This window comes from Lissotriton helveticus, chromosome 1_2, assembly GCF_964261635.1.
Source record: "Lissotriton helveticus chromosome 1_2, aLisHel1.1, whole genome shotgun sequence".
Taxonomy (NCBI): domain Eukaryota; kingdom Metazoa; phylum Chordata; class Amphibia; order Caudata; family Salamandridae; genus Lissotriton; species Lissotriton helveticus.
Genome location: NC_136058.1, coordinates 251,325,673 through 251,349,856, shown reverse-complemented (window position 1 = coordinate 251,349,856; position 24,184 = coordinate 251,325,673). Strand labels below are relative to the sequence as shown.

The following is a 24,184-nucleotide window of genomic DNA, read 5'->3' as shown; positions in this document are numbered from 1 at the left end:
CCCTTCCCTTGTTCCCCTTCACCTCAGGCTGGGCTCTGCAACATGAGCTGTATAGGTAGGCGGGCCCTTCCTGTGGTGATATCAGGAAAAGGTAGAGCATGCTCTGTTCTTTTGCCCGGCCTACATGAAGGGGAGGAAACAGGGGTTACTTCCAGGAAGCCCATATCTAGGGATCAGGAAATATGTAGAGGTCCTTCTAATCTTGAAATATGACATGATGGAGAGGACCAGGCATAAGGCCTGCCGGCCCAGTGTGGGTCCCCATATAACTGAGGCACAGGGTGTCCCCATTGATTCTGGTCTCTCTGATGCACCAGCACTGTGATGGAATTGATGTGTTAGACTCTACCTGTTTATTCTATGGCCTACTATACCACGTTTATAAATTGCACTGATGGCAATGATTTCATCTAATAATTTACTGTATTAATGGGGTTTCTCTGTTTTATATCATGTTTTTAAACTGTTCTTGTTGGTGATCCCTTGTCTAAATCATAATGTTTAAAAATCTTATATTTATGTTATTATTTGTACTTTTATTGCTTTTAACCAAAAAAGATAATTTTGATGATGATACCCTTAATTTGTCTCTGGCAGAGCAATGTAAGACAAATATTGATTATTAAAGATATGTGAACACAGTGGATCATACCAAAGGGTGTTCATCTTATACATTCACTTGTACCACTCCCTATCCTGAAAGCTCGGAAGAGCAGAGCCCTAGGAGGTCCATGTCTGAGAATACAGACTCCAGGTAGAGACTTGATCAGTGTTTCGTAGGAGGAGGAGGTCACACCTCAATTCAAATACATAATATAAAGGTACGGAAAGTATGTTTTTGCACATATTTATGTCAGGATCTGGGTAGGTGCCAATAAAAATGCATCATGTTGGTAGGGCATAGCTGTCTGATATACAGTGTGTAGTACTATATGGATGAATAGGATATTGCACTTGGTGAGTCACACAACTCCCGACAGACAGTTCCCACAGATTACATAAAGTTCTGGGATGTGCAAGGTATTTTATGTGAAACACTGGTGTGCTGGGGGAACCTAATAATCACCGAGGTGAAAAAACGGGTAAAGGTTTCAAGCCAATAGATGATACAAGCCTTGGCTATCTATTTTCTTGTTTCAGGCATTGGAAGTGCACAAGCAAGTCAACTGCTTGGCTGATTTCCTTCCTGAGTGTGAGGCACAGTTGAAGGAGGTGAAGAAAGATAGAGCTAAAGGCCTTCTGTACGGAGTACCAGTCAGCATCAAGGAGCACTATGGCTACAAGGTGATTTATGTTTCTTGTAATATCCCTCTTCGAGCCTGATTATAAGTTTGGTGGTGTGGTATTCCTGTCTGAGGTACCACTTTGCTTAATTCTGAATATTCCCTGTGCAAGGTGCCAGCAGGGGAACTTTCTGGAACCTCTGCATTTGAGCAGCTTGTAATCAGGGACTTTTTGTGTTGACCAGTCTTGGATTAGCCACTTTTTGTTAATGATCCAAAACATTTGTTGCTACAAGAAGGGGAACACTTTAATACTGCAGATACATAAAGAGACATTTTGAAGTGCATTCAGAGATGTACTATTACCTGAAAGTGAGGCTGCACAGTTGCATACATTTGTCACAGAGCTCACAAGAGCCAAATCGTTTTCAGTAATGTATGTATCAATGATGGATTTGTTGTTTGTTAAAGCTGTTAAAATTGATAGCTACTACAAATATGTGATAATGTTTATTTAGCTATATACAGTTTTAATAATTCTGGCAAATGGTTTGTCGTTGAGTCTTAAACATATGCAAGAAGCTGTTTTATGTAGCGCATATTTGACTCTAGGGCTCAGAGCACTTTCCATGAGCACCAGATTACGTTGCACAAGGTCAGTTTTATTTTAAGGCACAGAGGGCCTCATTTATGAGGCTGTGCGTGTGTTTTGCGCTTCGGATGCGTCACTTTTTGTGACGCATCGGCAGCGTAAAACATGCGTCGTGTTGCGCACTATTTACAAAGTGACGCATCTAAGCAGATGCGTCACTTTGTAAACCCCTGCGCTACATTTTACCTGCGTCAGGTATAATGTATGCAAGGGGGGCGTTCACACGCAAAAAGCCTCGTAATAGTGACGCAGTGAAATCTATGAGATTTCACGGCGTCACTTTTAGGATGCTGTTGCGTCAAAATCTTGCGCCTGCCTCACAGCAGGCGTAAGACTGACGCAAGCCCTTTCACATGGGGCTTTCGCCATGTGAAAGGAAGCATTGTTGGAGTTGCGTCACTTTTGTGACACACCCCAGCAATGCGTGACTTTTGCGCTTACAGATACGTCAGAAATACTGACGTATCTGTAACTCCTTGCGCATTGATGCGTCATATTATAAATATGACGCATCAATCATGTCGCAGGGAGAGCGCAGTGAAAAGTGACGCATCGCTGTTTTCACGCAGCGATGCGTCACTTTTCATAAATAAGGCCCAGAGATTTTAACGGGCTGATTTAGAGTTTGGCGGAGAGGTTACTCTGTCTCTGCCAAACTGAAGGCCCACCCACATGATTTACAGACGGACGGACCTTAAGTACATCAGCGAATGTGACATACCTCTTTGATGGCCCTACAGAGGAAGGGCGTTGGAGGCTTGGCCTTTTAACCGCCCACCAGATTTAAAGTGGGGAGATTATTTGAAGACGGCTACATGTGACACAACATTTACCTTTTAGGGAGAGCCACTGTTTTTACTTTGATGTTTTTACTAGCTGATGCAATGTCACAACATAACACAGCACAGCTTATGGTACAGTCCAGCATGATGCAACAACACACACCCAAGTATAACCTGCATAGCATTACACAAAACAACTTAACACACCACATCATAATGTACACAGCATAGAACAACATGATGTAAGATAACAATGTTAAATACCAGCTTAGAGGGATACTTTATTTGTTATTTGACCCTCCTGTATATGGATCTGGATTGTATGTATACAAACTGCAATACAGTTTGTGTTTAAAACAATACCATAAATAGCCCAGCACCACATAATACAACATGATGTAACCCACCATAACAATGCACCCTAACATAAACAGCATAGCATGATATGACTCTACACAACACAGCCTAGCATAAAACAGCACTGCACAGTATGGCATAAAAAACATAATGCATGAAAACATAACACAGCATATCACAGGAAGACATAACAGCATATAAAAGCAGGACATAACATAAAACAACAAACCATAACGTAGATCATAGCAATGCATCACAGAAAAATACAACACCTATCTCATAACACAGCACATATCATACCATAACACAGCAAAGACTAGCACAGGCTGACACAACATAACATAACACAAACCTGTATCAAAGCATATCTTCCACACGACACAATGTAGCACTATACATCATTATGTAACATGATGTAGCACTGAATAACACCACTTATCACAAAATACAATGTCATAAAAGGCTGGAAGAAATAAGCATAAGGAGGAGTTGGAAGAGGGCGAAAGAAAAATCGAGACAAAACTCCATTCTTCCATCTTTATAAACTGGAGAACACATCACAGTGGGCTTCACTTTGGTATGTATGGCAGTCAATGTTGAAATAAACTCTGAACACAGCAGACAGCTGTTTGGGACTCAGAAGAAAGAAGGCAACCCAAGGAAGGATTCTGGCTTGCTTGGTGGAGGACTCAGGAGTAAGAATCATCCTTCATGTTAATTTTGTGGAACTGAAAATGTTCTATTTGGGTAAGGGAAGGTGGCCTCTTGCTCTGCCACAAGGCATACAAGGACCTAGATTAAGGTATAGAGATGGTGACATCCTGATGGCATTACAGCAGCTAGACTAGTGGTGACTGGACATTTGGATGTGTTCTATTTGAAGGCAGAAGAAAGCTATTTTACTTTAATCCATGTCCGGGTGTGTGTGAGGAGCAGTCCTTGGTAATTCAGGGACCTTTGGAGCACCCAGGAACTGGTTGTTTAGAATCTTTACATCTGAAAACCACAGACTGCTTTTTCGTGAACTATTCCAAAAATATGGAGATTTGCTGAAAGTGATTGAAAATGTGACTTAAAGTACTTTTCCAGAAGCTATTTTCTGTTAAAACCATTAATGGGAAGGGAGAGGTGGTATTACTTTGTTTCAGTGTCAAAAAGCACTAGCTGAGGATAGGGCAATTTGACTCATGGGATGCACTTCCTGTGTATGTGACGTGTAGTGAGTGAAACTACTCCTCAACTATTAATGGTGCCAGATGATGTGCGGAATATCCAGCACACTGAAATTCATCAATAAATTGATTTATTTGGCTTTGTCAACATCCTCCAGATTGTCTTCTTAGCAACAGAGTGCACAGAGGGAGTCAGTGGTTGGCAAGCAGGACCCAAACTGTTCTGACTTATGTATACGTGCTCGTGGCTGGAGTTTTTTAACTGGCGGAAGATCTATGTTGGGAGAGTCAGTAACAGAGCAGGGAGCTAGGAACGCTACAGAGCAATCCAGGTAAGAACACTATCTGTTCTAGGACAACAAACTTGTGAATGTGGTGGGAAGGATAACAGGGTTAGAACAGTGATTCTCAGGATTCATAGACCAACAGTGATATAATCTCACCACAGTCACAATACTGACTAAAGGACTTCCAACACTAAAAACTAAATAAGAGGACCTTGAGAATAGATCTACGTGATAACATGTTAGGTTTGTTGGGATCCTAGAAGCTCCCAAGGTCAGTTTGTAAGTGATAAAACTCATAATGGATCTTATCAAGATGTTTATCCTCCTGGATCACAAGAGAGACCTAACAATTACTTGAGACAATTTCCATTCAAAAATCAAACCACTCTGCCCAAAATTACTTTTCTAAGTGCTAGAAAATTACTGATAAGATAAGAACAATCCTAGAAACACTGGCTGTCCCAAATATGATGCAAGAAACCTATTAGGTTAGGGATATCATATTTATTCTAATATCCCTAATCGAATAAGTATCTGTGTGGAGTGATTTGTTTTTTGATTGGAAATTGTCTCTCTTCCCTGTTCCCTCTGCCCTCTATAATATTCAGGGGCCCCCTTCCGTGTGAGTGGTTAACAATCACTTGAACCCACCATGCTCCCTCTTTCCAGTCAAAGAATCTATCTCCTTGTTGAACCATTTTAATAATCTTTACAGATGATCACATATTATCACATACAAGTAAGAATACTGCAGAATGCCATAATTTGGAGAATTAATTTTCATTCCAGGTTTTTTGAGACATGTCTGTCAAGACTTCAAGCACAAGGATACAATTCAAGCAGTTTCTGCCATGGTATTGGTATGTGGCACTAAAGGCATTCATGTTCGAATAGGCAAAGCAAAATTATAGTAACAGAAAAATGGGCATCATCACAGAACCAGCCAAAGCAAAGGAAATATTAAGTGAACAAAAACATGTTAGAAAACTACTTTGATTTACACTGAGCTACTTGACTTTATGACCTCTACAAAATAGAGACATGCATTTTGAGAATGGAAGACAATTGGTATTTATAGGGATGTACATTAATAAGTATTTGTCTGTAAATACCTACCATTTGTGTATTTTTTCTTTTTTTCTTTTTATGTGCCTTTGACAAACTTACAAGTAACGGACACATGCAGTGGTAAAAAAGGGAGGGAGGCCCCTTATTCACACAGTGCTTATTTACATATATAGGTAACAAAGACTGAGTTTTTTCTCAGTTCCTTACATTTAAACTGGTTACTATACTTTAGCAGAGTATTAATATACATTGAAGCTTGTCCATTTATGATACTCTACGCTGAGCATGGCAATTTACATTGCATGCCAAATTCCTACTACTACTTTGAAAACCCTACCTAATAATTACATGTAATTAGACAAAAACTACATCACTAGTGCGAGAAAGATTTATTTAATTCATTAATACCTTTATGCATGTAACAGTTTTATACATTAATTAAAAATCATCATAAGTTGTTCAGCACTACACATTTAAAAAAATGTATAACACTTTCCCTAAAAGGTGCACTCTATTGATCCTTATACAGTTCAATACAAATTTCTCTCATCATTTCATCATCATTAACTGAACCACAATATCCTCTTAATGAGATATAATGCATTACAAACAGCAGAGGTTCAAGACAGAATGCAAAAGTAAATGTATGATGCATTTTGCATAGTAATACATCATATAGCCTTTATCCTGATTGACAAGAAAGATGAATAAAATATTGTCTTGTAATGCTTATTTAGAACTGTTTTAGGAGTAGCAACTCACTATATTTCTGACAAAAGAGAAGAGACAACAAATACATGCCAGAACAAATCACAATGTAAGAATAAAATCATCAAATTTGAATACTTCGCATGGAAACTGAAGGAGATTTATGTGGAACTTAATAATGAATAGTGAAACTGAATATTTGATAATATATCATTTTCCTAAACTAATATTTAGCCTTGCACTATAAACCTATACTGCTATCTATCTAATTATTTCTAATGTGTTTCGACACAGTGTTGTCACTAGTAAAATCCTGCAATGGGATGCAAAGAGATCTGAGAACTACTCATGAAAAATGCTTGTATCAGGGTCAATAAAAAGTAGGCTGCAGAGGTGGGTGAGAATTCCACACAGCAATAGTCCATTTGGTGCACCCAAACATACTGAATAGATGTTGCCCTGGACTGCATCTGCCAATACAGAGGATGCTCAGGGATGATGCCACATAAGATTTTATTTCATCCAAAGATAATTATCTTATATGGACTTCAATGGTTATACAGTAGATAGAGTAAGTTTACGAAGTTGCATATAGACAGACAAGAAAAGGAGTTAATTTGGTGTGAGGGTACCCTCATCTTAGTGCTAAAGCTGTAGTTCAGTCTTAAAAGGACAGAACTGTATTTTTTAGAAGCTCAAATATCAATCAGGGTAAACTTCACAGATGCAATGGCCACAGAGAAATTACAGCTAGCGGCCATTACAACAATTTTGTGATTTAGTACATCATGTCAGACCAATATAAAGAAAGGAGGCAGAACCTACCAGGAAGGTATGCAAGCTCCCCTGCCTACCTTTTGTTTAGTTGGTATGTGTTCATTGTCCTGATCGTCTCTAAGTGAATCATGACTCAAGGTACAGAGAGACTGGGGGTCGAAGTCACACGTTTGTGCTAATTGAGGGTCTATGCAGGAAAAAACATTTACTGCCAAAGTCTGAAAAGTATTGTTTTTTATTTTACAGGGACATGACTCTAACTGTGGTCTTGCACGTTATATCAACATCCCAGAGCAACAAGACAGCGTAATAGTGCAGGTTTTGAAAAAACAGGGAGCCATTCCATTTGTGAAAACCAACGCCTCTCAATCCATGTTCAAGTAAGTGAAGAACTTATATATTTGCTTAAATGATTGTCAACTGGTCATCAAGAAAAATGTAGCGAGTAATAAATGGGCTGAAGAGCAATGGGGACATGTTAGAGGCTAGGTCCTCCTTTTCCTGAAATCCTCCCTCCTTTTCACATTGTATTCTAAGTTTTTACAGAGGTAGACTGTACTCCACCTTGAGTACCATTGGCTCTCTTTCCAGTACCAATGGACATGCACATACATTGCTTTAGCAGAGCTGGTAGACAGTGTATGAGTCAGGACTCATTGTTTGAAACAAAATGTATCCATTTTATGCTACATTGCATTGGGATGATGGTGTTTTAGTGCTTTCCATTGTAGACCAATTGAATCTAAGGGAGGATTTAGAAGTTAAATAATATTCTGAGTGTTTTTATCGGAGGTTTAGTCCAGTGTAAGTGGTACAACAGGTCTTAGAAGTTTTCTTAGTGATCTGTTCCACATGGTAGGGTCTGCATAGTGAGTCCAAGGAAGACCCGAAGCATAAGTGGTGCAGGAGTCAGAGTAAGGCTTTATTCAACATAAGAGGCTCATCCATCAGCCTTCTGACAAGCTGGTACAACATAACAGTGCCACAGAGAATCTTAGAAAGGATCCCGGATACAGATTCCTTAATAGTACCTATTGGGGAGCATAGATATGAAGACTAGACTGTGCTGCATGCTAAAACATAGTACAGGTGTCCCACATGCCCCATAGCTGAGGGCTGGGTAGGAAGGGGGCCAAGCTAGGGCCCACCAAAGTCACTTTCCATCTGCCTTTTCAGGGCAGGCGGAACTCCATGAAAGGACAGGTGGAAATCGAAATTGTAATCACAACGGGGGAGTCGAGTTTGGCTCCTCTGCCATTTGTTGATTACAACTCCGACCACCTTCACGGCGGGCTCCATGAGCCCATCATAAGTGTTGCGGTATTCCCCCATGGGTTTCCCTCCGATCGTCAATGGGAACGTCAAAGGCAGAACCTGCACGGCATGGACTGTTGCAGTCCATGCCGTGCATGTATTGGTGTGCACGCACACAGGGGGGTACATGCTGTGCCCCTCTGTGTGTAACCACACCAGGGGGTTCTGTAGGGCCCCATTGTTTACTCACTGTCACACTTTGCATGGTGGTTGCACTGCCATGAAAAGTGTGGCAATGAGGCAACTTGTAATATACTTGGCGAGCCGCAGCTGCCCACCAAGCATATTGCGTACTGAAGACTGTTGCGCCACTGCCAGGGATTTCTGATCCCTGGAAGTTGTGGTGGTCCCACGGTGGCCCTGACTGCCATGGTACTAATAAGGCCATCGGAAGACAGCCACCCCGCCCCGTGAATCTGGACTGGACTGCCAGGCTTGTAATAACCCCTTTAGAGGCATCAGATAGAACGTGCTGAACTCCACCCCACCTTGAAAAGACGAATGAAAAATGTATAATGAAGCTAATGATAATTATATTAAAATTAATTATTTAAGGTAGAAGGATAAATTGAATTTCTATGTGGTCCAGTGATACCCCATGATATGCAAATATTCATATGTATTAGCAGAGCAGAAACAGAAATACATCTTGCAGCAATAGCTTTTTTCGAAGCATTTACTGTTATATGTCAGGTATTTAAATTAAATATTTTGTTATGGCTAGGAACAGAATAACAACAGGAAATACACACTCAACTGGAAGGTGATACTCCTTCAGATCAAATGTATATCTTTAATAGACCCAGCAGGCATCAGTCAAAAAGATGGTGTGACTCATTCTTCTAGCCTCCTGAGCTGCTCCTGAACTCAGTAGTAACCCAAGAACACTATGCTCCTAAATTCCAGTAGTACACCAGCAGTATTCCTGGTATTCTCCAGGATCTAAGGGAGGAATAGTCAGGAGACTTAGAAGAGCTAGTTAAGTTAGTCACTCCAAAATCTTTGTCAATCGGACCCAGAGGGAATACATTCTTTGAATGTACACATTTGAAAATGTCCACTACTTTATTTGTACAAACAGACAGATATGAATAATGTGCTTCATTATGCTACCCTCCATCACCCAAACCTCAACAATTACCCAGATTATTATCAAATTCGATCAAAGAGGGGTATGTTGTCAGACAAAAATCAGTAATAAACAGAGCGGAACGATGATCATAAATTTAGAAAAGAGAATTATTAACGCAAAACACTGATAGAAACAGCAGTGGTAAAGATGATAAAGTACAAAGAAAAGACATGTGTAAATTGAAACCAAAACAATGCCTTAAAATACTCTCTACAATCATATCAGATACAAATGTTACAAATAAATTTGGAACATGTAAGGATGTTATAGAGCACTTATTCAGAGAAGGTTCATGGTTATCAATGATGGGCTAACGTTAAAGATTTAATATAAACACCGAGAGACGCATAGTGATTCAAGACACTGTAGAACAACATCATCATCCACGCATGGGGAAAACCTATACATTGAAGGATCATGCTACATAAGACATTGATTGCTGTATTTATGTGATGAAATACCCTCGTGGTCTGCTGTTAATTGGAAAAATAGATGTAAAAATTAAAATGTAGGTTAATCAACATAAAAGTAATAACATGTTATCCAATATGAAAGCATCATACGAGAAATATTTCAAATAGGCCAATCTAAATTTACACCAGTTACGATTATAGTGGAAATCCCACCATATAAAAGGTTAAGATTCGTACCAGTCAAAAAAGATATAGTAGGGAGAGACAAAAAGTTATTTATGGACTTCAGCAGTTCATTTGCACTGAAACGCATAGCCTTTTCCAGATTATGCGCTTCCTGTGTTTACTCCTCCAAATGAAATGGCCATGTGTCTGATTGCCAAGTGGAGGTGCACGTTTATGAAGGGCATGCTTCCGTTACTGTTGTTGCAAAGTCATCCTGTATGCCGTGTGCTCCTCCATTTTTTCCTGACTGGTACTGGTGGCAACTGGCCAGTGGCAGCTTTGCGGGTCGGGGCTCACCGAGCAGCCGAGGAGTGGTTCACCCCCACTCCTAATTGCACATAACTCTTTGGCCGGCCCTCTCAGGCTGACCATAACAGTCATGTGCACTTTCCCTCTTCTCGACCCAGGCTGCAGATGCCCAGGCCTCCATTCCCTGTCTGAGCGCCAAACCACAGCGCTCAGACCAAGCACAACAGCGTATTGCAGCATTGTGTTTTGGCTCAGGGAGCCTGGATGCTTCCAGGTTGCTTCCTGTTCCTGTCGGTGGGAGGAGGAAAGACTCGACCAGAAGGAGCAGCAAGGAGGACACTGCAAGCAGGTTAGGTTGAATTTCATTTTTTATTTAACCTCACCCCCACCACCTCAACCCCGCCTCCTTCACTCCTAAGCGGGCCAGCCGCCGCTGAGGACTGGGGAATAAAACTACCTATAAGTCCCTAGTATATAATAGGGCATGGCAGTTTATAAGGCCAAAAGCCCCTTCTGCACTGCATGTGTGCACTGCTGAGCACCGGAGGTCATTTTAAAAGCAGCACTGCCTTGCAGCACTGTTTATAAAAGTAAATTAACTGAAAACTTGACTTTGGTGGTAGTGGCACTTGAAAAGTGATAATCTACACTATTCGTATATATTAGGTACCCTCAGGGGTTCCCCTAGGTGTCCGAGGGCTGGGGTAGGGGGTCATGTAATTATAAGCGGGTCCTTATAAAATATGTTTTATATGCCCTGGGGATAAAGAAATTGCACAATTGACTCCCCCCAAAGTTTCTCCCAAAATCGACTTTGGTGCTATGAACACTGGAGTCAGGATCTACATTATATTTGCATATTCATTGCCCTCACGGTCTCCCATTAGTGTCCCAGGGGTGGGGGGTGTCATGTGACAATAAGCAGAGCCCTTATAAAAGATTTTTTATATGACATGGTAATGGAGAAATTTCACATTACAGTTTCCCATTGTAGATGCCTAGCCCCATAGGATAACATAGCAAAAGTTTATGAACGCATAAATCTTGCTAGGAATTGAATAAATATCATTCAAGGACCTTGACTAATGATATTGATTAATCTAACAATATGCTATTGTTGAAGTTATCGTAACTTGTACAGAAAAGAAGTTACATGACTTTCTTGTCTTTGAGCTAAAATGCAGCCTTACTGCAGTCTTCCCTGATTGATCAGAGTTAACAGGATTAGCCAGGCTGCTTTGATGAAGTGATAAGTGGCTCACCCAGGGAGAAGCTTTCTGGAGAGAGCTCTGCTATATAGGAATGCCAGAGCAGAGGGGAGGGGTTGTAAAGCAAGAGGCTTCAAGGGGAACATGATAGGCAGGGAATGCCAGATATGTCTACCTCCATCCATCCCCTCTAACCCAGCTTGATGGGAGGCTTAAAGAAGGAATCTGCAGATGTTATGGGGTGGAGAGCTATGGAAATGAGCCATACTGAGAGTTGATTTAGTTAGTTCTTTATGCTCTGCTGAGAGTTCAGCCACGATGAATTTTGGAGGAATAGTGCTTTCTGGGAGACGAATATGCCACACTTTGAAGGAAGTGGTCATGCTCTGGGGTGTTGTCTTGCACCTCATTGGACATTAGTGCTCTCCTGCTCGACTGAAGAGAACACTCAATAAATATGTGAGAGGTGCAGAGCTTCTCAGATCTGCGGGTTGCAACTAACAGAAGAATAAGGATTGCCATCCTGGAACCTTGATTTGCACCACCAGGCCCTGCAATCTGACTGACTGCACCTGTTGCGTTAACTGGAACCACAGCTCTGTGGGTGTACTTTGCTTCTGAAGGATTAAAGAGTGTACTCTCTGCAAGTTACAGGCTAACAGAGCTCACCTGCATCATCACCACCAAGTATCCACTGCCTAGAGTTTATCCAGTGGACTTTTTCGGGTTTTGGCCTGGTGCATTGTGTGAATTGTGGTCCCAAACGTTCCATGACCTACTTGGAGCTTCCAGAACCTCGGACTGTGTTTCAGAAGTTTGGAGAAGTTAGGAGCAACTGTGGAAAAAAACTCCATAAGGTGACTAAGAGCTAGAAACTGTTTATCTTTATAAATTCATATCTCCGGTTCCCTGCATTGATGTTTGTCATATTGGTTTCATTTTGATTATATATATATATAGTTCCTATTTTTAAAAATTGGTGGGGGATTTTTATTCTGTGCTGTGTCTTAATTATTCACTAAGTTGGTGTTTTTAAATGCTTTAGATACCTGTCTCCTAAGTTAAGAGTCACTGATCACAGCCAATCTACCAAGGGTTGGGCATGGGTATTTTTTATTTAGAGCAGACCTATACTGGACCCTAGACTATGTTGGCGGTCTTATTGTCAGTGATAGAGGCATATTTACCACTACTAATAACCCACTTTCCAACAACTGTAGTCCAAAGTATGCAGTTTTGTCCACACATTGAAAGGGGCTTTGTTGAGTATTGATGTATATATTTAAGTAGAGTTTTAGACAAAACCAATTGCCACATTAAAATGACTTTGGCAGCGGGTATATACATACATTACTGCTTTTAGAATCAAGTTGGATAAGAAGGTTCTCAACTTGTGAGATTTTTCAGTGGTAGGCACTGCTTTTTTCAAATGTTTCTGTTACATGGAGGGGTAAAGTAGGATCATATTTGATGATGTTGATTAATGAGGTCTGGTGACCATGAAGCAGGGTTCCTATTTTCGAAAATAAGATGACCCTTTAGTTCAATAGTTCTTGTAGAGATGTAAAGGTAATCCTAAACACCAGAGAGAGGCAGTGGAGCATTTATAATGTGGGTATTATGTGATCAAATTTCCACTAGCTCAAGCGCTTCTATAGCCTGCCAATAAGTTTGTCTGGAATGTGTAAATTTGGTTGGCAAACAATACATCATGTAGGACAGTTGTATTTTAAGTCCCTTAACAATGGCATTGAATTGAGGGTGAATGAGAGATATGTTAAAATATGATGCCCGGATGTTCTGCTCTCTGACAAGTGTTTGTAGTCTAATCTAATATTCGAAGCTCCATCAGATCTTGGAATATTACCAGATAGGTCGGAACCACCACCAGATAGGTCTGAACCACCATTACTAGGTATTGCCACTGAGAGGATCAGGGGAATGGCACCCAAGACTCCCGTAGGACCCTTGAAGGTCCTCTCCTGGAATGTGGCAGGTATTGCTAACAAATTAGACACAAATGATTGGGTTTCCCTAGTAGGTACCAGCGAAATCTGTCTCTTTCAGGAGACTTGGGCTAGGGAACCCTTCCTCAGAGCAGGCTACGCAACCTTCTACATTAACGCTAAGTGGAATGGTAAAGGGAGGCCTTCCGGTGGACTAGCTGTCTGTGTGGCTAGTCACATTGGCTGTAATGCGGAGATAGTACCTACTTTCTCGGATGACATACAATGTGTTCTCCTTAAATGGCCCAATGCCTTAAATCTGGCAATTGTTAATGTGTACTCACGCCCAGTCAGTGCGTCCATGGAATCACCCACTTTGGATGATCTTTCATCATTTCTGGGTCAACTCCCCACCGACTGTAAGATATTGATGGGTGGAGATTTTAACTGCCACTTCGAACCCCTCGAAGGTTTGAAGGAGGGTGCCCTAACTGCTGAAGACGATTATTGGGGGATCCTTCCATGCCAATCCCCTCATCCTAAATCATGGTCCCCTTTAGCAGTGCAGATTACGTCCCTGACTCTGAACTTTGCCCTGAGAGCCTGTAATGGGCATACCCCGTCGGATACCCCTTCAACGTGCACCTTGAACAGGAAGGACCACGAATCACGCCTGTACTACATTTTTGTAGATACAGGCATGTGGTCCAAGGTCCAGGATTCTAGGGTTATAGAAAGATGAGACAGCGACCATAATGCCCTCTGTCTAGATATGGCTCACCCCGCTCCTGCTGTAGGGTCGTCATCTACTGACCCCAGTGAAGACCTAGGGAACCTGGTTCTTAGCACCAATAGACGCAGGGTAAGATGGGGGAAATTATTAAATTCAAAAGAGAGCATAATTAAAATTTATGAATTAGCACTCCCCAAGCTAGACGAAATAGATCGACTGATTAACCAACCTAGAGCCACGGATTTTAATGAGAAAATAGCCAAATTAACACAGATTTAGTGGGAACTTTAGGAGAGGTTTTTTATCCAATGGTGGTGCCAAGGAAGAAAAAGACTCGAACCTCAGCTTGGTACAACTCCACCTGTAAAAAGATCAAGACCGAGCTGATCTCTACAATAAAATCCGGCACTAATAAAGACAGGGTTGGTGAGCTTAGACGCAATTACAGGGAAGCCATGGCACAAGCAAAGTCAGAATGGGACTGGAATAGATGGCAGGACCTTTCCCTAGGACTAGAAACGAGGGACTCTAGAAAATTCTGGTCTCTGGTTAACACTGGCTCAGGAGAACCAAAAACAGCAGTGGAGCCAAACATTGCTGCTTTGGTATGGGAATCTCATTTTAGTAAATTGTACCAAGATACTCCTGGATTTGCAAATGAGGTGGCCCTTGATATTACAAATGACCCCGCAGCTGGACTAGAATTTAAATTGGGTGAGGTAGTTAGCGCCATAGAGAGACTGGCGTTGGGGAAGGCCCCGGGACTCGATAGATTGCCCGGCGATCTGTTTAGATACCATCCAGAGATCTGGGGCCCGTACCTTCTAATACTCTTTAATTCCATCCTGGGAGGCATGGAGATCCCCTGTACTTGGCTGGGGGCAGAGATAGTACCAATTTTCAAAAAGGGCTCTCCTCTGCTCCCAGCCAACTACAGGCCGATCAGCCTCATAGATGTACCCCAAAAACTATTTTCTCGCCTTCTCCTGGACCACCTTCTAGACTGGATGGAGGACAATGCGATTCTTAGTCCCCTCCAGGCGGGCTTCAGGAAAAACACGTCCACCATGGATCAGATTTTCCACCTCGTCCTCCTCTACTGGAAAACAGTGAGGATCGAGGGGGGGAGTCTGTACATGGTGTTCGTGGACCTGAGGTCCGCATTTGACTTGGTTCCCCGTAAGAAACTATGGGAGGTTCTAAAGGAGTTGGGCGTTCCTTCCCAACTACTGCATGCTATAATTAGGCTCCACGAAGGCAATTTTGCTCAGGTTAGGTGTGGGAGGGATGGTGCGTTGTCCTCTAGGTTCCCAGTTCTCAGAGGGGTAAGACAGGGTTGCGTTCTTGCGCCGACCCTGTTCTGCCTCTTTGTTAACAGTGTCATACTCCATCTTGACAATGTCAGGGACAACGATGCACCCTTGTTGGCAGGCAGGAGAGTACCGGCTATTATGTTTGCCGATGATACCCTCCTGCTTTCCAAATCCCCGATGGGGATCCAACGGATATTAGATGGGTTTGGGGTTTTCTGCAGGCAACATGGTCTGGAGATTTATAAAGAAAAAACCAAATTCATGATATTTAATCCCTCCCTTACAACTAGGCCTAATCCAACACTGGGCTCTGCAAAGCTGGAAAGGGTAAAAACGTTCCAGTATCTGGGGGTAACTCTACACGAGAATTTATCATGGGGCTTTCAGATAGCTAGATCCCGGTTAAAGCTTTCTCAATTGTCGGGGGCAATCCTGAAGGTCGCAAATACATCAACCTTTAAACCCATCAGCCCAGCTGTGGAGATGTATAAAACACAAGCCAAAGCGGCCGCATCCTATGGTAGTGAGTTGTGGGGTCACAAAGCCGGGACTGAACTTGTCAGAGTAGAAAATAATTTTCTCAGACGCCTTTTGGTTCTTCCGCAAGGCACACCCCTGCTACCACTAAGACTAGATCTGGGGCTCCCCTCGATAGGGGACGAATTGGTACTAAAACCGTTGAGGTTCTGGCACAGGCTTTGGACCACTGGCGAACTTGCACAGTACAGGGAAGACCTCAAGCACGTCATGATTCTTAACCAGCACGACAGAATCCCGTGGTTGGCCTTTATCAAAAGAGAACTTCATTGTTTGGGAATTCCTGAGCTATGGGAGGCTCCTGAAAGCGGCTGCCAAAGGGTCCCACACAAAAGGCTGATTGAAATATTTAAGGAGAAAAGTCTAGTCTCTCTTGTGTGTGCACCTAAAATCGGCACCCTGACTGAACAATTCCTGGATTTTAAAAATTCTTATCATTTTGAAGGTTTTATGGACATCATTTTTCCGATTTTGGCAAGAAAACTGTTCATTCAATGGAGGATAGGCACCCTGCCCCTGAAAACCTTCACTTGCAAATGGACAATGCGGGATGATAAAATCTGTCCTGGGTGCAATAAGTATGATGAGGAAGAAACTCACGTTTTGTTTTTTGCCCAGCCTACACTAGACCGAGGAAATATTGGCTAATGCCATTGTGTAGGAACTTGGGCATAAGAAACTATTTACATCAGAATACTGAAGACAAGTACCCTGCCCCATATAGTTTTTGCAGTTGCCAAGCTTATAATGGCCATGTGGCAGATAAGGGGAAAAATATCAAAAGACTGAAAAGTGATATGAATTGTAATGAAATTGCTCCTCATACCCAGACTCTCCAGGGAAATGAACTACTTATGAAATGCACCTTGTCATGCTCTTATTGTATGTCGGATGTGTTTTAAATGTTTTTAATGCTTTTAATGGATCTTTTATGGTCTCAAATGGCTGAAATAAAGAATTTTTGGATTGGATTGGATTGCTTCTATAGCCTGCCAATAAGTTTGTCTGGAAGGTGTAAATTTGGTTGGCAAACAATACATCATGTAGGACAGTTGTATTTTAAGTCCCCTAACAATGGCATTGAATTGAGGGTGAATGAGAGATATGTTAAAATATGATGCCCAGATGTTCTGCTCTCTGACAAGTGTTTGGAGCTGGTCCCTGACTGGTGGAATATTCACATGGCAGATGGGCAGTATTCTGCCCACCTAGGATTAAGAATATGCTTTGGCACATACATCTTTTTGTTTGCTGCATGTGCCCTAGGCCACTGAGGATGTTATTATGTTCCTTCAGGTTTTTCTGCAGGTGAATGTATATTTGTAGTGTCATCAGCAGACATCAGAAGTGGACCTGAAACTATTTAGTCAATGCAACAAAGGCTGCATGTAGTAATTTAACAGGAGTGTATAGACCAGAGGTTTATAGGAACCCATTAACAAAGCACTTCAACTATCAGATTCTGAGGGACCCTTGCAAACCTGACCAGTATAATCATAAAGGAATGAACCAAAACATTTTTAAGGGACAGTCTGTTTGTGTAGGTTACAATTTTTACATAACTCTACAAGCGGTGCTTTCCCACCCATGGGTGACACATGTGACCTGGGTACAATACACCACAGAGGAATGTGAAAAACAAGTTATTAAAGCCTCGCAAACACTACTCAATTTATAATTGATACAGATGTATTGCTTTTGGGTTGCTAACAATCCCATAAAGGGATCAGGGGCACTGTGGAAACAGCAACACACCTTATTTCGTTATTTACAGTTTCACACACACTGTACTAAGAAGAATGAACACTTTTAAGTACAAATGATTTATTACTACTGGAACAATCTCTTCCCCAGTACATCTAAAATAACTACACAGAATATTATAAAAACAGCAATGAGACATGTTATCAATACCGGGAATAAAATGAACATTTCTAGCATTGTTAGAGTGTGATTAAAATGTCAGCTAGAACCTAATACCCTAATTTCTACTTCTATGCACTATACTATGAGAGCATGAAGGCAAAGTACCTTGCAGTCTAGAGTTTATTCAGAAGAAAAGATACACTTCATAGCTTGTTGACAGTTATCAGTGGAGGCGTGAAGACGCTGTTGCCCACGAAGGGCAACCTCCCACTGCTGTAGCAGTCTTCCTCTGGGACTTGGCTTTATCAGTTTCAGGTGAGAGGTAGCATCCACAAAATGTGAAGTGCACTGGTTTTCTGCTACTATGGTCTGAAATCTGATAGCTTACTATCTGGCTTTAGCAAAATTGCAGCACCAAAACAGCATTGTTTACGTCACCAAGCAACAATTATTTCTTTGTTCTACTGGATTCATCCACCACATTTTATATTGTCAAACATGTTATTTTGATTTATATTCTAAGAGACTGTATGGGTATCAACAGCACTGTCCACAATTGGGTAATTGCTTGTCTGACTAATCAGTCCCAACAGATGAAACTCACTCACTCTAGACCCCCACAGCACAGGGTGTTCCTTGGAATTCAGGTTTGACTCTAGCTTGCTTCAATTTTTACTTTGAACCTTTTGGATAACACACAGCTCTAACTTAAGATCTCTTCACCTACTGACATCAGCTCCATGCTCTCATGCCGAAGAAAGTACAAGCCTAGTCTAGCTGTGGTATTCTGCAAGGTTTGCAATTTATTTAGGATGTATTTGTGAGCACTGATGAAGAGGCTATTACAGTAGTCTAATTTCATCATCACTAATGGCGTGACCAAAGTTTTCTTGAGATGAACATGAATGTAAGGAAGTATCTTTCTTGCAGTTCTAAGCATGAGAAAGGCAGAGGATGTCACTGCGTTGATTCGATCGGTGTAGCAGTTTCTCATCAATAAGAAATTCAAGATTGCATGCCTTTCTGACAGGTGTAGTAAAGGAACCCATATCCTGAGGCCAACGGGTCGTGGACCAGATTAGGCACCATAAAGAATCACTTCAATTGTGTCTGAATTCAGTTTTAAACAGTTCCTGCCCATCCAACCGTTAACTGCCTGCATATAGTTGCAGAATTTTAGGCCTGTGCCTGACACATCATTAGCTAAGGAGATGACAATTTGAGTGCTGTCTGCATAAGAGGCTAAGGAGAAGCTGAAAGATTGTATTAGCTCAGCCAGGGGGGTAAGGTAGTGAAGTAGTTGAAAAGACGCCCTGTAGTCCAGGGAAAATTATGCAAGATGCTTATTTTAAGTAAATGTTATGAAGAGCCCCACCAGGAGCAGCCTTCCCGCTGCTCAGCCCATTCTCCAACTGACTCTCTCACTCATCCAAAATTCCACAGCCAGTCACACTGGCTGAGGAGAAGGTATAACACATCTCCCTTCTTTACAAAGAATAACATTAGAAACTCATGCATGTTTACAATATAGCGAATGAGATTCAATAAAGGTGCATGGAAATAACAGGTGGAAAACATTGCACAAATGATGCATAACTGAATAAGCAACATGTCATCACATATTAAGTGCAAAGGATCATACATGTTACCTCAGCAAATAAAGAAAATAAAGATAGGCATATAATAAGAATACTCTCATCCTCTCCCCTTCCAACGATAAAAGAACCTACACTCTACCACACCACAAATCCTCTACCAAACCCCTAAGGCCACAACATGCCAGCTGGCCAGGCTGACAAAAAAAGCAGCACACGGGGAATCAACAAATCGAGGCGCAGTAGCAAATGAAGAAGTAATTTGGCTTAAACCCTGCCCTTCACTCTTAACCCGTAGGAAGAGTGGAACAAAAACTCCAACCTACAAACAAAAGTCATTTAGCTTAACCCTGCCCTTCACCCTTAACCCGCAGGAAGGGTGGAACAAAAACTCCAGACTACAAACACAAGTCATTTGGCTTACACCTGCCCTTCACCCTTACCCCGTAGGGAGGGTGGAACAAAAACTCCAGACTACAAACACCAGTCATTTGGCTTAAACCCTGCCCTTCAACCTTACCCCGTAGGATTGGTGGAAAACTAAAATAAATCTTCAATCACACATCAGTTGGCTTAGGAAAAGCGTAAATCCTTGGCTTACCCACTGCTTTTTGCCCTTACCCCGTAGGGAGGGTGGAACACTAAAAACTTAGATAGCACATAAGGACCGGAACCAAGTCTCACCTCAGGACTTTAGGACCCACATATAAGAACCCTCACACCTTGGCCCAAGTATGTACATGTCTCACCCCAGCAACAACACTGTGGCAGAAATACAATATAGGGTACCCAATATGCCATTAATGCGACAATTCATTAATACCACAGATGCATAATGAGTTCATGAATAGTCCCCAGAAAATCTAAAGATCACCTTTAGATCTCATACAACAGGCATGCAGAATCCGTCCACACCTCATACATAACTGAGAACTCAGCGATCCAATTTCCCATGTACCACATACGCATAAGAACAATCTAAAGCACTACAGTCATAACCCAAAACCGAATCAGCATGAAGTATGGAAGTCTATTGCATTGACTGTGGCTGGGATAGAAATTGTTTTGATGATTCCAGAGTGTGCTCCAACACTATCCGAGCACACGAGTGGTTCCTCCTCCAATACCGTTAAACAACAAAAGTGGAAAGAAAACCCATCAACAGGACACATGGAAGTGCAGCCCTCACCGGAACTCCATGACAACACTGTTACCACATGTTAACACCGTGATCTTGATCGTTACTCCGCTTCAGAAGAGCGTTACAGGGAGTCGGAGCAAAAATGACTGCCAAGCGTAATAAGTATCTGCGACTGCCACCAGCAGAAAGATGGCAGCACATACACCAGGAGCACAATGGGTGGCTCCAGGCATGTACGTGCTGCACGGCATCAAGTTACAGGGCTCCTCACCACTCCATATGCTCTCGATGTCTGGACTCACTCTAGCCGCCATGGAGACCTGGGGTACCAGGTAAAACAGTTGAGGTGAGTGCCTTCCTATTCTTATTTTTTTTAAGTGAGTCCGGTTGATCACAGAAACTATTAAGATTACAGCCGAAGGCTGCAAGCAAAACGACACCTGAAGGGGTGTCAATGTCTAACTCCTTGACTCTTTTACACTGCAGGGTTACGCGGTGGAAGAACGCTTAGCAGAACAGCACCAACACCCCACAAATTCATAGCTGGCATCACCAGCACCTTCACAGCTGCCCATCAAACTCTTGTTTCCCTTGAAAATCTCTCCTGTACTTTATCTTGCATGTGTACCAATGCTTTGAAACTCTTAGTTCCATTTAAGATGTTTGCAGGCGTCTAAGTGCTACTGAGTTCTTTCTTCTGAGATAATTGGCTGCTGGGAGTGCTTTCTTTCTAGCAGACAAACTCCATTTCACTGTACTCTGGTGTAAGTAGTTCGAGCACAATAAATCCGCCAATTCAATATTATTGAGACAGCAGCGAGAAATGGTTTCGTTCAGCTAGAAGAGTCCCAACATGGACGCCTGAACCGATGCCCTGGAGTGAAGGTTGTTGGGAGTTACAGAACACTGGTGGGGCGATCTCCAGGGCAAAGGGATCTCTGCAGGCTCCAAACTCATAAACTTCTCCTGAAATCCTCAACAGTTCTCTTGATGCACTTCCATGTTTCTAAGTTTCTCTCTGGGTTCTTAGTTTCTCTCTATAAGTTACTATGGTTCAGCTTACACACAACGGTTTTCCTTTAGCAAATCATCTCCAAAATATGTAGTAGTCGAAAAGACGTCCAGTAGTCCAGGGTAAATTATGTTAGATGTTTATTTAAGTAGATATTATGAAGAGCCCCACCAGGAGCGGCCTTCTTGCTGCTCAGCCCATTCTCCAAATGACTCTCTCAGTTATCCAACATTCTATAGCATCACCAGACACCAAGATACCACACGCCCAGTCATGCTGGCTGAGCAGCAGGTATAACAGGTAGAGATTGAAAAGTGGCGGACTAAGCGATGACCCCTTAGGGACCCCGCAGGGGAGGGAGTAAGAATGAGTGACAAGCTTGTCGATCTGCACCAAAGTCTCCCGACCAGAGAGAAAAGATTGCAGCAGATCCCAGCCTGCGCAACAAATACCTATTTTAGATAATCAGTCCATCAGCCGCCGGTGACTGACAGTGTCAAAAGTTGCTGAGAGATCAAGCAGGATGAGGGCAACTCCCCCTCCATGATCGAGCGCCTGCCTGATCTCGTTGGTAGCTCTAAACAGGACAGTCTATGTGCTATGGCCACTATGGAATCCAAACTGGCGTCCAAGTGGTTATTAATGTTTTGATAGTTTTTGCAGGCAAAGGTAGACAAGAAATAGTAGTTGATCAGATATTTAGGATCCAAGGAGGCCTGTTTTAGCAAGGGAAGCACAGAGGGGTGATGTCCTCTGGGGTCAGCAGGGGAGCCGGAAGATGTAAACTCTGTAAATTGGTGACCATTTCTACGGAAGGTAAGGTGAACTTGTTACAGCAATTCTGGTTGGCCTGAAGCAAGGAAGGCCACTCTCTGCAAGTAGGGGAGGTAGAAGAGGTAAATAGAAGAGGTACGGGGTATATTATCAACAACTAGCGATAATTTTTGTCTCTAACTTGTTTAGAGACAAAAATTATCGCCGCACATCGGCGATTTTTATCGCAGATAAACCTTGGTATTACCAAGGTTTATCGCAAATGCGATAAAAAACGCCCGCAATGCATGAATATCGCTGAAAAGTCAGCGATATTCATGCATTATCGAGCAAATGCTCTTAGCCATGTTATCCACCTCCCATTGGATAACATGGCTAAGAACTGCTCAGGGCAGGTCTTAGCTTTTGGAGATATTCGCCCTTAGCGCAAATATCTCCAAAAGTTGGTAATGGGAGATAGCGATGTTAGCGACTGTTTCCAGTCGCTAACATCTTGGCACGCCCACTTTGCATATCATTAGTGATAAATATCACTGACATGCAAAGTGGAGCCCATGATGGTCACTATCTCCTATTAGCTGTCGCTAACTGGTGTTAGCGACAGCTTGGTAATAGGGAGATAATTTTATCTCCGCTTTCTTGGCTTTTAAAGCCAAAAAAGCGGAGATAAAACCCCTTGATAATATACCCCTACATTTATTCATTTTTAGCATAAAAAAGGTGGCCAGAGAGTTACAAAAGGATTGGTTGATAGGGCAGGAATATTTGGGGAATCCTTCGTCAACATGGTGACAGTTAGGAATAATTGTTTGGAAGAATTGTTGTCTTCTTCTATATTCTTGGTAAAAAGTGTGGCCTTTTCCTGGGCCATAAGAGTTTTATGGCTAGCTAGGTGTAGCTTGTATTTGAATGTTTCCATAGTATTGTAATTAGTTATCTCGTTCCCTATCTGCAACAGCTTTGCTCAGACGTGAACCATGGGGCTGATGTGTTGCTCCATTGGGCATGAACTTTTTTGCTGGGACTAAGAGACTGCAGTGTCTAGCCATTCTGTATATTGAGAGACTGCTGTGTCAGGATCAGAGGAAGGTCTAACTGGCAAGTCGTTAAGAACTTTGGAAAAAATAACTGCTTGAATGTTGTACAGGCACGAGCAACGTTTGTGGTGGGTGAAGAAACACTGGGGCATATTACCAACGATTAGCGATATTTATCGCTAACGATGCTTAGCAACTAATTTTTTAACGCTAAGCATCGCCGGAAATTATTGCAGAGATAACTTGCTATTAGCAAGGTTTATCGCAGAAGTGATAAAAATCCTCGTGCTAACTGCCAAATGAGAGATTATCCCTGGAAAACCAACGATAATCTCTCGAAGTTTGGCGTTAGATTGATGATAGGGGCTCACAAACTTAGCCATGATATTCACCTTCCATAGGATATCATGGCTAAGTCAGGAAAATACCAGGGGGCATATTATCAAGGGGGTTTATCTCTGCTTTTTTGGCTTTAAAAGCCAAGAAAGCGGAGATAAAATTATCTCCCTATTACCTAGCTGCCGCTAACACAAGTTAGCGACAGCTAGTAGGAGATAGCGACCATCTTGGGCCCCACTTTGCATGTCAGTGATATTTATCACTAATGACATGCAAAGTAGGTGTGCCAAGATGTTAACATCGCTATCTCCTATTACCAACTTT

At 42.1% G+C, this 24,184-nt stretch overlaps 1 protein-coding gene across 2 annotated transcripts in view; it reads left to right on the top strand.

The window, feature by feature from the left end:
- The window catches only part of LOC144800500 (vitamin D3 hydroxylase-associated protein-like), a 344,212-nt gene that overhangs the window by 85,903 nt on the left and 234,125 nt on the right, over positions 1-24,184 (top strand). For both annotated transcript variants that reach the window (XM_078671684.1, XM_078671685.1), the window contains exons 3-4: positions 1,141-1,284; positions 7,273-7,406. In XM_078671684.1, the coding sequence (XP_078527810.1) occupies positions 1,141-1,284; positions 7,273-7,406 (278 nt within the window). The remainder of the gene's footprint in view (positions 1-1,140; positions 1,285-7,272; positions 7,407-24,184) is intronic.